Below are 19,116 nucleotides of genomic sequence, written 5' to 3'. Positions count from 1 at the left end.
AAATTTTATAATTGCATTGAAATCTTTTATATAGTGATGACCATATAAACCCATAGATATACATGCTTTGTTAACATGGTGGTAGCACCATTAATATTATACATGTTTATTGACATGATATTTATCATAGTTATACATATATATATGTATATGTATAGTAATATGAACCTAATAATAAGATAATAACATATTATAATAGATTTTTCCAATATATCTAAATGAAACCTTTTTCGCAAATTTTATATGACAGTATAACTGTCATAAAAGACAGATGATAATGATTATTATGATGATAGTAATTATATTACCTTATAATTCATATTATACAACTACCTATTAAGAATACGTCAATTTTATAAATGTTTAATGAATAGAACACAAAGGTATACATAATATTAACAATAAAAGGAATAAACGTATTTTTCTAAAACATTTTTCGTTTCATTTTTTTGTGATATCCTAATATGTTATTTATGGTGTAAAGAGAATACGAAAGATGAAAATACATATATATATGTATATATAATGATAATAATGAGTATAATAAATTCAATGTAAATTTTTTTTTTTAAATAACAATAGAACTATTATATACAATTAGCAAAAGTAAACATATTATATTTAATTTATATATACTTATTTTACGAATGAACATATATACTATGTTCCATTTATATAAAGTTAAATAAACATGTTTTCATATAAATATAACTACAATATTTATATCAATGAAAAAACAAATATTTTTTGAGTAATTTTTATTTTTAAGTATTTTATTATGTATATGTATTATAAAAATTAATAATAATATATAATAAGTGTTAATATATTAATTAATTATATTATTATATGCTTTATATGTATATATATGGGTCTTATAATATTACGAAAATATAAATATATATATATAAGTGATATATATAATTTTATTAGATAAGTATAAAATGGATATATATATATATTTATATTTATATATATTTTTTTAATAAGAGTATAATTAAATATATATGTGATCTTTATGAATTATTAATTTTTTCTGAGTTTATTATATTATTATATTTGGATAAGTGATAACATAATGTTTTTAGAAATATGATGAATTTTGAGTTAAAAATTATGTTAATCTATATAAGAATACATATTATGGATAATACAGATAGATAAAAAAAACATTGTTCTATTTTCTCCATTGTAACCAAAATTAAGTAAAATAAATAACACATATATATATATATAAATGTATGTTTTTGTTATACGTAAAATAATAATTATAAACTATAACGATACTATTAAGGATATAATTAAGATTTATATAAATGGATGATATGTATTTTATTATAATCATATATTTTCAATAATTTTATAAATTATATAATTAATATTAATAAGCAACCATGGTACGAGTAAATATTATTATGAATATTATGAAAAGAATAATAAATATTTCATAAATGATTCTTTTTAATAATATGATAAGTTCATTTATTATTTTATAATATTATTATGTTATTTATATCATATTAATATTATATCAATATAACAATTTGTAGATATTGTTAAATAATATTATGATATTACAATATTAATATATATATTTGTTTAAAGAATACTGTATGTTTCAATATAATAAACTTACAATAAATTATCTTCAAATTATATATATATATATATATACATGCTACATAGTATTATTAATTAAAATATAGCTTAAACAAAAAAAAATATATATAATGGCAATCATTTGGTATAGAAAAAAATATTCAATTTATTATATTTGTTGTAGATGAAGATATTTATGGTGTTTTCTTTTTGATAACATATATTGCTATGTGTTTGTTTGTACAATGTAAGAGTATATATAAAATAGTTCGTACAAAAGTTATATAATATAGTTATAAAAATGGCACTAAAAAAAGGTGTTATAAATGAAAGTAAACTTAGTGCAAGGAATGTTTTGGAAAATATTGCAAATGAGATAAAAGTTAAAAGAGAAAATGAGAGAAAATATAATGATAAATTGAAGGGATCATTATGGGAAGCACGATTTTCTGATGGATTGAGTAGTTCATTTGGTGACATAAGGTCTGGTTATTACGATTCGTGTAGTCTTGATCACAAATTCCATACTAATATAAATAATGGATATCCCCCCGCAAGAAATCCTTGCGATGGTAGAAATCAAGAACGTTTTTCAAACGATGGTGAATCAAAATGTGGTAGTGATAAAATAAGAGGTAATGAAAATAACAGTAATGCTGGAGCATGTGCACCATTCCGAAGACAAAATATGTGTGATAAAAATTTAGAATATTTGATCAATAAAAACACAGAAAATACTCATGACTTATTGGGAAATGTACTAGTTACAGCAAAATATGAAGGTGAATCAATTGTTAATAATCATCCAGATAAAGATATTAAGGGTAATAAATCAAGTATATGTACTTCTCTTGCACGAAGTTTTGCAGATATAGGAGATATTATTAGAGGAAAGGATATGTTTAAACGTAATAAACATGATAATATAGAAAAGGGTCTAAGAGAAGTTTTTAAGAAAATATACGAGGGTTTAAAGAATAACGGGGCGAGAGAGCATTACAAAGAAGTCAAAAATGGAAATTACATAAAATTAAGGGAAGATTGGTGGACAGCGAACAGAGATCAAGTATGGAAAGCTATAACGTGTGAAGCGCCAGAAAATGCATATATTATAAAAAGAAGAATTGATGGTGGTGATATTGAGAATTTGATTTTGACACATCCAAAGTGTGGACATGATACTGATCCCCCTGTTGTTGATTATATCCCTCAACGCTTAAGATGGATGAGCGAATGGTCTGAATATTTCTGTAATGTATTAAATAAAGAAATAGATGAAATGAATAATCAATGTAAAGATTGTGAAATGAGCCGAAGGTGCAATAATGATACCGAAGGGGAAAAATGTAAAAAATGTAAAGAACAATGTCAAATATTCAAGGAGCTCGTAAGTAAATGGAAAAACCAATTTGATAAACAATCAATGAAATATATGGAATTATATAATAAAGCAAGTACTAATATAACTAAACAGAACTCTAGTGCACCTGAACGTGGATATCGACGTAATCATAGACGTAGAGGTTACGATGATGATACAAATGTACAATTATTTTTGAAAAAAGTAATAGAAAATAATGAGTGTAAAGTTGAGTCCCTTGGAAAATATCTTGATAAAACAAGTCATTGTGGTAATTATAATTTTAATTATGATAATACTCCAGGTTCCAATAGATCTAACGCTTTTGAAATAACTCCAGAAAAGTTTAAAAAGGCTTGCAAATGTAAAATACCTAATCCATTAGAAAAATGTCCTAATGAAGAAAACAAAAATGTATGCACAAGATTCGATAAGGTTTATTCATGTACATCACTTTCTTTTAAAAATGACCTGAGCGAATGGAATAATTCAGGAGTAAAAAATAAAGAAAATGACAATAATGGTGTGTTAGTTCCTCCTAGAAGACGAAATTTATGCATAAATTTGTTTTCAAAAAAAGATTATAAAATGAAAGATGAAAACGATTTCAAAGAGGATCTACTTAATGCTGCTTTTAGTCAAGGAAAATTGTTAGGAAAGAAATATAGTAACTACAGTAATGAAGCATATGAGGCTATGAAGTTCAGTTATGCTGATTACAGTGATATCGTGAAAGGTACCGACATGATGAATGATTTAAAAAAATTAAATAAAGAACTAAATACACTTCTTAAAGAAACTGAAAAAGGAGATATATCTGTGGATCGTAAAACATGGTGGGATGATAATAAAAATGTTGTATGGAATGCTATGTTATGTGGCTATAAAACCGAAAATGAAAATCAACAATTGAATTCATCGTGGTGTAATGTACCTGATGATGATAATATTGATCAATTTTTGAGATGGTTAACTGAATGGGCCCAACAATATTGTAAAGAAAAATTAATTAAAGCACATATAATAAATACAAAATGTAAAGATATCGTTGAAGGGAGAAAACATAAAAGTATGGTTGATATAACAGATGTAGAATGTAAACGATTATTTATTGATTATGAAGAATGGTTTCGTTACCGATATAATCAATGGAAGGGATTATCTGAAAAATACATTAAGATTAAGAAGAGCAAAAATTCTGGAGTGAATATACCCTCTGAGGAATGTGCTGCATCATACGTAACAAAACATTGCAATGGATGTATTTGTAATTTGAGAGATATGGAGGATATACATAAAAACATTAATAACCAAAATGAATTAATGAAGGAAATGATTAATATAATTAAATTTGATACTGATCAATATAGAACTCAATTACAAAATATATCAAATTCTATGGAAATAAATACAAAAAGTGTAAAAACAGCAGTAGATACTACGAAAGATATAGTTTCATATGGATTGGCCGGTACTATGGGAGTTGCAGCAATTGGATTACAAGCAGGAGATTTTCTTGGAAAAAAAATTCAAGATTTGTACAATGAATTTATGAAACCTGTTGAAAAAAAATTAGATACATCATCTAAAAATCTTAATATCTACGAAGACCCCAACATTATGGTTCCTGCTGGTATTGGTGTCGCCTTAACTCTAGGATTGTTATTATTTAAGGTAATTATATAAATATATAGATATATATAAATTAAATAAAATTACTCACAATATAAATATGAAATAAAGAAATATATATATATATATATATATATATATATATTAATATTTCACACAATATATACGTATATATACGTAAATATATATTCTTTTATAGATGAGAACAAAACCAAAACATGAAGTAGATATGATACGGATATTACAAATGTCACAAAACAAATATGGTATCCCGACAACCAAATCACCAAACAAATATATCCCATATGCGAGTCAACGATATAAAGGCAAAACATATATATATATGGAGGGTGATAGTGGAGATGAAGATAAATATATTGGAAACATATCTTCATCTGATATTACTTCGTCCGAAAGTGAGTATGAAGAAATGGATATAAATGATATATACCCCTACACGTCACCTAAATATAAAACATTGATCGAAGTGGTACTAGAACCATCCAAAAGTAATGGTAACACACCAAGTAAGGGTGATGGTAACACAGTAGGTGATGATATGGTACCTACCACTAATACATTTACAGATGAGGAATGGAGTGAACTGAAACATGATTTTATATCTAATATGTTACAAAATCAACCAAATGATGTACCAAATGATTATAAAAGTGGAGATATTCCATTCAATACACAACCGAATACTTTATATTTTGATAATAATCAAGAAAAACCTTTTATTACATCTATTCATGATAGGGATTTATATACTGGGGAAGAAATTAGTTATAATATTCATATGAGTACTAATAGTATGGATGATCCAAAATATGTATCAAATAATGTATATTCTGGTATCGATTTAATTAATGACACATTAAGTGGTAATCAACATATTGATATATATGATGAAGTGCTAAAAAGAAAAGAAAATGAATTATTTGGAACTAATCATCCGAAAAATACATCAAACAATAGTGTAGCTAAATTAACAAATAGTGATCCAATTATGAACCAATTAGATTTGTTACATAAATGGTTAGATAGACATAGAGATATGTGCGATAAATGGAATACCAAGGAGGATATTTTGAATAAATTGAATGAACAATGGAATAAAGATAATAATGTTGGTGGTGATATACCAAATGATAACAAAATGTTGAATACGGATGTTTCTATACAAATAGATATAGATGAAAATAAAGGAAAGAAGGATTTAAGTAATATGGATACTATCTTGGATGATATGGAAGATGATATATATTATGATGTAAATGATAATGATGATGATAATGATCAACCATCTGTGTATGATATATCTATGGATCATAATAAAGTAGATGTAGATGTACCTAAGAAAGTACATATTGAAATGAAAATCCTTAATAATACATCTAATGGATCGTTGGAACAACAATTTCCTATATCGGATGTATGGAATATATAAAAAAAAAAAATATATTATTTTACTTGTTTATTTTTTTTTTTTTTTTTTTTGTTATATTTTATTTGTATATTCATTTGTATAATATAAATATATATATTCATAGTATATATATATTTTTATTTTGATATATTTGTATAATAATATTTGTATATATATATATATAATTTGTTTTTTTGGCTTTTATATAATATTTGTAAATATATATATATATATATATAATTTGTTTATTTGTTTTTGTATAATATTTGTAAATATATTGGATTCAAAATTTATTGAGTAATATTTTTATTTTATTTATTTTTTTGAATTTTTTTTAAATGTCATTGTACATAATTCAATATATAATTTTTATTTTATTTGTATAATATATATATGTTTTATTTTGTTTTGACACATTTGATTATTTGTATATATAAATTTGTTTTATTTGTATAATATATATATATGTTTTATTTTGTGTTTATTTGACACATTTGATTATTTGTATATATATTTTGTTCGAATTTATTTTAATTATTTGTTTTTGGATATTTGTATATATAAATTTGTTTTATTTGTATAATATGTATGTGATTAAATAGAAAAAAAAAGAAAAAAAAATAGAAAAATATACCATACCATATAAATTATATTCATAGTAGTATATTATATGGTTCCATATTAAAATAAACTAATATAATACACTAAAATATTTCTTATTATATATATATATATTTTAATATACTAACCACAAAAATGTTTTCAACACCATATACCGATATATGAACAAATTATAATATAACAATAATGAATTAACCTAATCTTACAATAAGTATTATTATAAAATAGTAAGAATATAATATATCAAATATAATAATTGTATTGGAATAACAATATTTATATGATATCCTTTTTTTTTTTTTTTTTTTTTTTGTATTCATACGTACTATCATCATCAATATAGGAAATAAATTCTTTTTAAGAAATATGAAGAATTTTTTTTTAACGCTTCTAATTACGTATAAAATAAAAATAAATGATTCCTTGTTTTTCCATAGTATATATAATGTCGCGTTATTTGTTTATTGTATAATAATATATTTATTAAAATATGTAGTAATTAATTATTTTGTTACAACATGTAATAATAAAATTAATGTATCATAAGTTGTAAAATACCATAACTTCTATTTTAAGAAATATATATATAATAATACACGTTATGATTATAATATATTTGAATAACATAAAACAATAGAATGTATTATGTAATAGTACGTATAATATCTTATTTTGTTATTTGTTTTTTTTTTAATAATAATAAATATTTATATTTTTTGCGATAATTATATAATTTACTACTTTAATGATAAATTAACGTTTTAATTTATTTGTAATATTTTTATAAAAAAAAAAAAATAATATTAATCTTAGTAACAACATAGATAAATTAGAGGGAATTTTATAACATACAATAAATTTTAGAACAAAACAAATAACATAATATATGAAAATTTATTTATTAATATATATGTATATATTATTATTTGAAGAAGATTTTATATCATTTATTATGTTATAAAATATTTGTTGTTAATTGTTTTTATAACAACAATGTTACGAAATTATATGTTTTAATAACTATTTCATAAGTATTTCATATATATATATTATAAATTGGTATTATATATATGTCATACACAATTTCCAAAACGTTGGTTTTGCACATTTGTAAATAATTTACAACACAGAAATATGTTGTATTATTACTATATCGTTAGATATTATTGAGAAAAATGAAAAAAATAAAAAAAAAATAAACCAAAAATAACCATAATAATTTATTGTGTTGATTTAAAATTAAATTTCATTAAAAATTAAAAATTAAAAAAAATTATAAAAAATGCAGAATGTTTTGATAAATTATTTTAATATTAATTTTTTTACGTTTTTGTTTTTTTTTTTTTGTAATAAATAAAATGGCAAATGTGGATCCACTATAAAAAAAAAAATATATTTACATAATGGGAAAATAATTGTTAATTATATTAAATAAATTATAATCATATTTTATGTTAAACATTTTTATTTAATTTATTTATAATATAAAATAAAGTATTTTATGTGATTTTTTTAGTTATAATATTTATCAAAAAATAATATACGTATCACAATAAAAAATGAAAATCCATTATATTAATATATTATTGTTTGAGCTTCCATTAAATATATTGGTAATTCCATGTCACATATATATTAAAGAGGATTAATATAATCATATTATAATATAATATATATATTTATATATAAATATATTACGATATCGTATATATAATTTTTATATATATATAGTCCAAATATACATATATATATAAACATAAAAACATACATATTTATAACATATATATATAAAATAAAAAAGAACTAATTATAATATACATATATATGTGACCATTTTGTATAGATATATAATCAAAGGAACCATAAAAGCACCACACCACATACACCAAATCATACACAAACCACCAGGTTATTATGCGAATGTGAATTATATTCACCGGCCAATAATGATAATGATGCAGAAATGAAAAGGGTGATGCAACAATTTGAGGATCGTACAACACAACGATTTCACGAATATGACGAAAGGATGAAAACTACACGCCAAAAATGTAAAGAACAATGCGATAAAGAAATTCAAAAAATTATTTTAAAAGACAAATTAGAAAAAGAATTAATGGACAAATTTGCCACATTACAAACTGATATACAAAGTGACTCCATTCCTACCTGCATTTGCGAAAAATCCTTGGAGGACAAAGTGGAAAAAGGATGTTTGCGATGTGCAGGTGTATTGGGAGGTGGTATTGCCCCAGGTTGGAGTCTGGTCAGCGGTTTAGGTTATGCGGTGTGGACAAATTATGTTACACAAACGGCTCTGCAAAAGGGTATTGAAGCAGGTGTTAAAGCAGGGATTGAAGGATTAAGAGATTTTTCTGGTCTGGGTAAATTAATTCCTATTTCTGTTATACAAAATTTGATTAATCATACAAATTATGACATTGCAAAGACATATATTACATTTGTTAAAAGTGTTAATAGTACAAAGTGTGCTGTTAAAGAACACAGTTTTTGCTTTTCCACATATATTTCGAATGAAAATGCATTATCCAAGCGAGCTGCCGGTATTGCAGAATATGCTGCAGATATGGCTAAAATTACTGAAAGAGGAGTATTAGACGCAGCAACACCTGGTCTTACTACTTATTCCAATGCTATAACAGCGTCCGTTGTTGCAATAGTAGTTATAGTCTTGGTTATGATAATTATTTATTTAATTTTACGTTATCGACGAAAAAAAAAAATGAAGAAAAAATTACAGTATATAAAATTATTAGAAGAATAGATGTGATGTATTTGGTATTTTTCGATGTTGGTAGGATGTATGGTACACGTAGTATTTTTCTTTGAATGTACCGTGTGTTTTTTTTTTTTTTTTCTCCATTATAAATAACTATATATTTTTATATGTATTGCGCTTTTATATATAATTTATTTTTCTATAATTTTATTTATTTATTTATTTATTTATTTTCTAAAACTCTTTTAATTAATAAACAATGTAATTTTTAATTTATATAAAATACTTATACGTATTATAATATATTATTTTTTTAAAACATAATGTAACGTATATTTTTTAAATACCTCATATGTTTTTCAAAGGAATATATATCAAAAAAAACAATAAAACTTATGATTATTATAATTATGATTATTATGATTATGATTATTATGATTACTATTATTATAAATATTTTAAGAAACATATTATTCAAAATATTATATCTATATTTATATAATTTAAATTAAAACCAATAAGTATATTATTTCAATTCAGAATTATCATCCTTAAAAAACCTATCATATTATATATTATGTTATTTATATTTATTTCATAATATATTTTATTATTTTAATTATTTTTTATTAGAAATACTACTAATACAATGAATTCAAAAAATAGTCAACATATAACAAAATATAATAATTATACGTAATATAACAAATAGATACAATACATAAAAAAAATAATAAAAATATAAAAAATGCATGAAATAAATAAAAATAAAACACAATAAAAAAAAGAATAATGTATATTTTTTATTTTAATATAATAATACACTTTTTCTTTATTTTGCCTTTGTAATTTTTATTATGTTGTTTTATTTAGTATAATATGTAGATATTTTTTGTTTTTATATATATATATTTATTTGATAATATGTATATATTTATGAGATATAATTTCATATATATTTCATAATTTATATTGTTCTTTTTAATTTTTTTTTAAGTGTTATTTGTTTCTATATTACGGTATGCATTGATTTATTATCATTATATTTTTATATATATTAAGTGGCAAAAAAAGAAAAAAAAAAAAAAAATTTGTTTATTAAATATTTTTTCTTCTGTAAAATGTTTTCCATTTTTGTTTATATTTATATTTATATATTTTTTTTTTTTTTTTTTTTTTTTTGTTATTTTTTATATATATGAAAGTTGTATGATATATTTAAAATTTTTTTTTTTTTTTTTTTTTTTGTTATTTTTTATATATATGAAATTTATATGATATATTTCAAATTTTTCTTTTTTTTTTTTTTTTTTTTTATTATTTTATATGTAAACACATTTAGGAAAAAAAAATTATAATAATAATTTTTATATATATATATATTTTTTTTTTTTTTTTTTTAATATAATAAAAAGTAAAAATTATAAAATAAAAAATAAAAATATTAAATTTTTAAAGTACTGTTATCACTAATAAAATTAATAGTTATACTGTTAATTACTACTTCTAATAATATTACTATTAATAGTAGTATTAATAACAATAATACAAATAGTAATATATTATTATATTCAATGCGTTTCCAATAGTTTATGTTTTTTAATTTAAATAATTTTAACTATTATTGTTATCATATTAAATATATATATATAATACAATATAATTATGATATATATATGTACATATATATAATATAATTTGTAACACTAAAAATTAAATACAAAAAAAAAAAAAAATACACAAACAAAAAATATAATATAACATGAACAATTAAAAAATATAACATAATACACAAATATAAAATATAATATAATACACAAATCAAATATAATATAACATCAACAAATAAAAAATTTAATATAATGCACACATAAAAAAAAAATCAAACATTACATAAATATTATATATCCCATACATCGGCTATAGGATATTTCTCTTTCACCAATTTCGTATTTACATCCATTTCAATTTGTACTCTACTGGGAACATCCATATTATTACTATCCACAGTTGATGCATCATGATCATTTACATCATAATAAATATCATCTTGCACATCATAATAAGGTTCATTATATGTTTTCAAATCATCCAAGATAGTATCCATATTAGTAAATTCCTTCATTCGTTTTTCATGATCCATATCTATCTGTATAGAAACATCAGTATTTAACGTTTTGTTACTATCACTAGGGTGAGTGTTACCACTATGTGTCTCATTTTCCCACTCTTCTTTTAATTTGGCTAACCGCTCATTATCATTTTTCCACTTTTCACACATATTTCTATGTCTATCTAACCATTTATGGAATAGTTCCAGTTGGTTGTGGATGGGGTCACTATTTGTTAGTTTGGCAACACTATGTATACTTGTTTGTTTCACATGATTTGTTCCAAATAATTCATTTTCTTTTCGTTTCAATATTTCATCGTAAATGTCATAATCACCATTTAGTGCGTCATTAATTAAATCTATACCAGAATATACATTATTTGATACATATTTTGGATCATCCATAGTATTAGTACTCATATGAATATTATAACTAATTTGTTCTCCAGTATATAAATCCCTATCATGAATAGAAGTAATAAAAGGTTTTTCTTCAGGTTTATTAAAATATAAAGTATTCGGTTGTGTATTCAATGGAATATCACCACTTTTATAATCATTTGGTACATCCTTTGGTTGTTCACTTTGTAGATATTGTGATATAAATTCATCTTTCAATGTATTCCACTCATTATCAGTAATGGGTGGTGGTGTATCACTAGTTGGTATATCATTTTGTGTATCACTAGGTGTGTTTTTACCACTAGCTGTTGTGTTGTTACCACTAGGTTCAAGTACTACTTCAATTAATGTTTTATATTTAGGAGCATGCGGTACATATATATCATTAATATCCAATTCTTCATACTCACTTTCTGAGGAAGTTACATCAGTAGTATCAGACATAAATGCATATTTTTCATCTCCACTGCTATCTCCTTCCATATAAATATATGTTTTGCCTTTATATGTACCACTTCTATATGGTATGTACCTATTTTTGGATTTCAATGTTGGTATTCCATAATCGTTTTGGGGTATTTGCAGTATTTGGAATAAATTTCCAACAGATGATTTGGTTTTTTTCTAAAAAAAAAAATGAACATATATGTGTATGTATATATGTATTTAGGTATATATATGTGTTTGTTAATGTATATATGTATTTATGTATATCTATGTGTTTGTTAATGTATATATGTATGTAGTTATGGGTATATATATATATAATATATATATGTATGTGTATATGTGAATGTAGTTATGGGTATATATATATAATATATATATTTATGTGTATATGTATATGTATGCGTATATGTATATGTGCATGTATTTAATTTAATTTTTTTTTTTTTATTTAATTAAATTTTTTTTTTTTTATTTAATTAAATTTTTTTTATTTTTTTTTATTTTAATTTTATTTTTTTTTTTTAATTTTTTTTTTTTTTTTTTTTTTTTTTTTATTTTTATTTTTTTTTTAAACATTTTTTCCCTTTTCTTTTTATTTTATGATATATATTTTTTTTTTAATATATTTTTTTCTTTTTTTTTTATTTTATGATATATATATTTTTTTTTAACATTTTTTTTTTTTATTTAATAAATTTGTTTTTATTTTATTTCTAATAAATTTTTTTTATAATCATTTTTTTTATATATAAAATTTTTTTTAATTTCTTTTTGATAATATTTTTCATTTTTCATTTTATCAAAATTTATATTTTTATTTTAATTTTTATTATTTTTAAAATATTTTTCTCCTTTTTTTTTTTTTTTGTTTTTATTTAATAAATTTTTTTTTATTTTATTTCTAATAAATTTTTTTTATAATCATTTTTTTTATATATAAAATTTTTTTTAATTTCTTTTTGATAATATTTTTCATTTTTTATTTTATCAAAATTTATATTTTTATTTTAATTTTTATTATTTTTAAAATATTTTTCTCCTTTTTTTTTTTTTTTTTTTTATTTTAATAAATTTTTTTTTTTCTTTTTTTCATTTTTTTCTTTATCAATATAAATACATATATATAAAATATATATAAAACACATACATATACACAAATATATATCCAAACATACGAACACATACATATACAGAAAACACATATACAGAAACACATATACATATATATATATCCAAACACACCCCACAAATACATATAAAAAAAACACATCCCCACATATACATATATATATATAATACCTTTAGAAGAAAATAAGTGAATGCAGCAAAACCGATGCCAATACTCCACATGATGGTAGAAGACATGAGGGCGGGTATAACAGCGGGGTTGTTGAACAAATTTGGGGGGGGGTTTGTTGGTTGTGGTTTGGGTTGTGGTTCCACTTTTTTGTCTTCTTTTGGTTGTGATTTTTCTGGTGCCGGTGCTGGTGCTGGTGCTGGTGCTGGAGGAGGAGGTGGAGGGGATTGGTTCTCTGTGCCTTCACTAGTTGCTGTTGGTGACGTTTCTTCTGCTGTTGTTGGTGCTGCTTCACAACCGTCTTCTTTCTCTGGTTGTGGTTGTTTTGTTGGACAAATGTTCGGTTGTTCCACAGTATTTTCTTCTGTTTCTTCAAGGGGTTCATCGTCATCTTCAAGGGGGGTGGAGGGGTGACAGTCGGTACCACTAGTTTGGGTTTTACACTTGTTTGCTTTATCTTCAAGCTTTTCAAGCAAACATTCTACGATGTCTTTTGGTGTATCACCTTTTTGTTGTGAGTTATCAGCGCAATTACATTCATATGACCTAAGGAACTTATTTAATTCTTGAATCTTTTCCTTACCATTTGTAAGATCCATTAGAGGTATCAAGGTCTCCATAAAACTTCTAACCAAAGATTTTTTGTTATAGCCATCATCACTTTTATATGGTTCCAAGTAACGATCTCGTATTTTTGGCCATTCTTCAGTTTTTTTTTCTACCCATTTTTTCACACAATCTTTTATACATTTGGATACCTCACCATTATTCCTACATGGCTTTAATTTTGTTCTAATTTTATTATAATCGTCTAAAAAATTTTGTACCCAATGTGTAACCAAACCTCTAATTGTTATAATTTGATCATTGTTTTCCCCACTACCTTTTTCCCCATTAACTTTTTTCGGTTTACACACATTATAACCACATACGTTACCACATGACCATTTATTTTCTTTAATACCTTTAAAGATATGGGCATCTTTACAAGCGTCTAAACCACCATCAAATTTATTTGTATCGTTATCACTCACAAGCATATTAACTTCTTCACTACTGCTGTCCATTATTTTAATATCTTCTGCAGTAATAAAATCTTTTCCATTGCACATATTGTTAGAAGCATTACGGCAATCCTTTTTTTTACATATATCTTTAAATACAGGACATGGAGCACAATAATTTTCATGTCCAAATGTTTTATCTTCATCCTTAAAATTTATTTCATCCTCTTGATTATCCTTTCCATTCTCCTTTTTACATGGTCCACTTTTTAACCTATTTAAAAAGTCTCCAGCTGTATCGCACGTTCCTTGTGTTCCACAAAATTCATTACCGTGGTTATTACCTTTAGCACTCTTACTTTCCTTTTGGCATTTTGTTTTTTGTTCTTCATATACATTTGATTGTTTAGTAAATTCCTCTTTTTTTTTTTCTATCCATTTTTTATATTTTCTACATTCTCTTCCACAACCAGGACATTTTAAATCCGCATCAGTACTAGGATTGTCGTCAAGCTGATCGTCACAATTTTCCCCATAACAACTACATTGTGGGGTTTTTTGTTTACGACCACCACGACCTTGTCCTACTTTACACTCATATTTTATTTTCTCCAACATCTCTGTTCGTTTTTTACAAAAATTTTGACCCCATTCTTCAAGGTATCGGAAGTAGGTGGGGCGTAACACAAATTGGGTGAGGGGGGTGTCACCACCAGTGGGTTTGGCTTTGGTTTGGGGTTTGGCACCACTAGCACCAATTGTGACACTATCATATTGGTATTTGGTTTTGAGGGGTTTTTTGCCGTTTTCGTCCCAAAGTGCAGTTTTCAAATTAGGATCCTGCGTAATAGTTGTGGTTTTGCCCTCTCCGCCACTGTTTGTATCATATGTTAAAGCACATACCATAGCATTCCAGATGGAAGGGGCGTGTGCATTCCACCAGGTTTGAGGGTCCTTGTCACTAGTTGAAGGGGTTTTGACACTACGAGGAGATGGGTTGTTATCACTAGAAGATTGTTCACGAATTTTTTGAAAATAGTTATTTATAGCTTTTTTTATTTTGTCCTCATTACCACCATTCACCGTATCACCACTGTATAATATATCTTTGTAGTCACCTAACGTATAAAACATTTGACGCTTAAACTCATCAGGGATTATTCCTTTTTTTAATTCTTCTTGTGGATCTTTTTCTTCATCGTCATAGTCGGTTGATTCATATATTTGTTCATATGTTTTCTTTTTTTCCTTTTTCTCCTTCTCTTTTATTTTTTTATATCTATCCCATAGGAAGAAGGTTTCAACTGCTGCAGACTCAACAAAAGCTTTGAGTAGTGCCTTTTGTGGGTCTTTCGACACGCCGTCACCTTGTGCTGCCTCACTACTACCTGGTGACTTATCCGTGTTACTACCACGTGCTTGTGTCTGTACCTCACTCGCCTGTGACGCCTGTGTGGTACTGTCACCACCTGTCAATCTCGTTAGTGGTGTGACATATAATCGTCGTCTCCTGGGTGGCACACAAATACTACCACCGGTGGTGTCACCACTTTTGACAGTGGTGTCACTCGTGTTACCACTTGGTGTGACACACTTCCAACTTGTGGGTGCGTTTTTGCCATATTTGAGAGAGCACGCTGCTTGGAGACTACTGCCGTCTGTAAACACATTGTTCACTATATTGCACACATTTACATCGTCTTTTGGTGTTCGTGCCACCTCCTCTTTTTGTGGTTCTTCCTTCTTTGCCTTTTCCTCCTGGTGGACGTCCTCTTGTTTTTCCTCGTCTTCTTCTTCTTCTTTGGCTTCACCGTCTTCTTCGTCATCATCGTCATCATCGTCATCATCGTCTTCGTCGTTGGCGTCCGTGCCGGGGCCACTACCAGGAGGTCGTGGCTGTTGGACGTCGTGGGGGTCGGCGCGGGCTCCAGGGCCACGATCTCCTGCAGTGGGTGCTGGTGGTGGTTTGTCGCATTTTTTGCATTCAGTGGCATCGTTTTCTTCGCGATTGAGCAATTTATCCATTATAGTGTCCTGTTCAGCGACACCATCTTCAGTACACGGACGAGCAAAAGCAGCAGGATCATCAACGCCTGCTTGTTGCAACATTTGGCGAAGGTGTTTTATTTCCTTTGCCTCCTCTGCACTCACCTTATTTTCCTTATCTTCTGTGGATTCGTCTTTCAAAAAGTCTAATATCAAAACCCATTGAAGAGTTACGCCAGGATCACATTGTGTTTCAGCTGCAATATTTTGCTTTTTAAAATGGTCTTTTATTGCCTCCCATTCGTTTTTTTTTTTTTGATCTACCCATCTTTTAAAACATTCACATGGTCTTTTGCATGAATTTTTACATGTGTTGTCATTATCTTTATTTATACAATTTCCATGTTCATTTCTCCATTGCATAGAGTCGATTAACATATCATGAACCCACTTCCAAAAAAAAGCATTATAGGACATAACGTTTTTACCCTCTTTAAACTCTTTCCATTCTCCTTCTACACAATTATCATTATTATCACCTTCATAATGACATTGCCAATTTTTAATTTGACCACCACCAGTTGCAGTAGCAGGTGCACCATTTCCACCATTACCATTACAAAATTTATTATATTTTTTTAGTATACTTTGCTGTGATATATAAGGGGTAAGTATTGGTATATTCGTTGTTTTCTTAGGATCGTATGTCTTTGTTTTTCCACAGGTTTTTTCTTTAGGTTCCCATCCTTTACCTTTACGTTTGGCCCCGCACCATGGACATGCTTGACAGTATTCCGTATGAGAAAATATGTCAATATCTTTAATACTTTTGAAATTAATATCAATACTACTTTCATCATTGTACGGTTGATTTTTGCATATTTGTTCTTCATTTAATTTTTGTAAAAAATTTTCGACATCTCCATATTTCTCTTGAAGTTTTTTATAAAATTCTTTTACATATAAGTTATTAATAGTTGTTTTTCGATTTGCAGTTTTTATTATTATGGTTGTTGGATGCTTTTTTTTAATTTCTTTTGTATATTTTTCTTTTTGTTTTTCAAATTCTAGTTTTTGGTTATCTATCCAGTTCACAAAATGAGCGCACGAATACTGACAACCTTTACAATCATCCTTTTCAACAAAATGTTCATTTCCTCTAATAGTTTGTGTGCAATCATACCTATTAAGATCACAATATCTATCGTTACCACTATCTCCACGACATTTGTTTTTAGCATCTTTTAATTTATGTTTCCTTAATCTACAAAAATCTTCGGCCCATTCCTCGAACCAGCGAAGATACTGTGGCACATAGTCAAAATATGTGGGGACCTTGTCGTCCTTACACCGGCATTTGTCTTTAGCCCATTCTCCTGAACCACATGTTTGTCGAAAATATCTATTACCACCCCCAGCATTGCATGTGATAGCTTTCCATACTTGGTCTCTATTAAGTGCCCACCAATCTTCTCTCAATTCATAATAATTATCAGTATCTTTGTAGCGTTTTTGTAGCGCCCTCCCATTACTCCCGCTCGTTGACATCACGTCACTATGTATTTTCGCGAAAATATCTTTCAAATTATTTTCTAATATTATTCTTTGTGTACTTTCTTGTGGATTACCGAGATACAGATCTTTACCGCGTACGATATCTCCTATATCAGCAAAACTTCGTGCCAACACGGTACATAATTGAGAATTAGTATCAGGATATGTTCTTTGATACTTTGGATAATAGTTTTTTATTGAGTCCCCTTCGTATTTGGCTGCCATACACACATCTACCAATAAATTATGTTTAGCATTACCACTATTATAATTATTTGTTTGTATACTTTCCAAATTATGACTACATAGATGTAGACGTCGGTATGGTGCACAAGCACCAACATCCTTACCTTTAATATATTTATTACCTTCTATTTTTTTGTTAGTACACTGACCACCAAGTGTATCCGAAAAACGTGGTTCTACTTTTTCACCTAACTCTGTACACGGATACCTTTTACCCTTACCACCGCCATTAGTATGCTTATAATATTCATATTCAAGGGCACATGGTTTATAGGTGCCAGCTAATTCGCTCAAAATTGATGCTTGTGACAAATCTCCTTTCAACGCCTCTTTATATATTTTAGAATTAGCATACTTTTCCACTTTTTCATTGTACACTTGTTGCCCAAATTCATCCAATACATGTTTGGCATCTTCCTCACCACTACTACCAGCAGCACCCCCACCACTACTTTGCGTCACCATTTTGGTTATTCATGACTACATTATGTCATACGTGGTACGTGGTTTATATCGTGGCATACATGGTTTGGTTTGGTGTATGTATGTATGTATGTTATGGGAGTATTGTAATATCGTAGAATAATTATATTATATTTGTTGGAATATATATATATAAGTATTATATATATATTTATATATATATAGTAATTATAATAGTAGTAATATTATAATATATATAT

At 25.7% G+C, this 19,116-nt stretch overlaps 3 protein-coding genes across 3 annotated transcripts; 2 read left to right on the top strand and 1 right to left on the bottom strand.

Moving 5' to 3' along the window:
- Nucleotides 1-1,900: 1,900 nt before the first annotated feature.
- On the top strand, nucleotides 1,901-6,041 carry PF3D7_0100300 (erythrocyte membrane protein 1, PfEMP1; the record flags this gene model as incomplete). The annotated part of the gene is made up of 2 exons (XM_001350902.1): nucleotides 1,901-4,633; nucleotides 4,791-6,041. 2 exons carry the CDS (start codon nucleotides 1,901-1,903, stop codon nucleotides 6,039-6,041), a joined length of 3,984 nt encoding a protein of 1,327 aa, XP_001350938.1.
- A 2,159-nt stretch (nucleotides 6,042-8,200) lies between these two features.
- Nucleotides 8,201-9,426, top strand: PF3D7_0100200 (rifin; the record flags this gene model as incomplete). The annotated part of the gene is made up of 2 exons (XM_001350901.1): nucleotides 8,201-8,254; nucleotides 8,485-9,426. The coding sequence occupies 2 exons, from the start codon at nucleotides 8,201-8,203 to the stop codon at nucleotides 9,424-9,426; spliced, it is 996 nt and encodes a 331-aa protein (XP_001350937.1).
- Nucleotides 9,427-11,281: 1,855 nt separating this feature from the next.
- Nucleotides 11,282-18,898, bottom strand: PF3D7_0100100 (erythrocyte membrane protein 1, PfEMP1; the record flags this gene model as incomplete). The annotated part of the gene is made up of 2 exons (XM_001350900.1): nucleotides 11,282-12,520; nucleotides 13,646-18,898. 2 exons carry the CDS (start codon nucleotides 18,896-18,898, stop codon nucleotides 11,282-11,284), a joined length of 6,492 nt encoding a protein of 2,163 aa, XP_001350936.1.
- Nucleotides 18,899-19,116: the final 218 nt, after the last annotated feature.

Source organism: Plasmodium falciparum, assembly GCF_000002765.6.
Source record: "Plasmodium falciparum 3D7 genome assembly, chromosome: 1".
NCBI classification, from domain to species: domain Eukaryota; phylum Apicomplexa; class Aconoidasida; order Haemosporida; family Plasmodiidae; genus Plasmodium; species Plasmodium falciparum.
The sequence above is the reverse complement of the archived record's forward strand: the minus strand, read 5'-3'. Positions and strand labels throughout refer to the sequence as shown.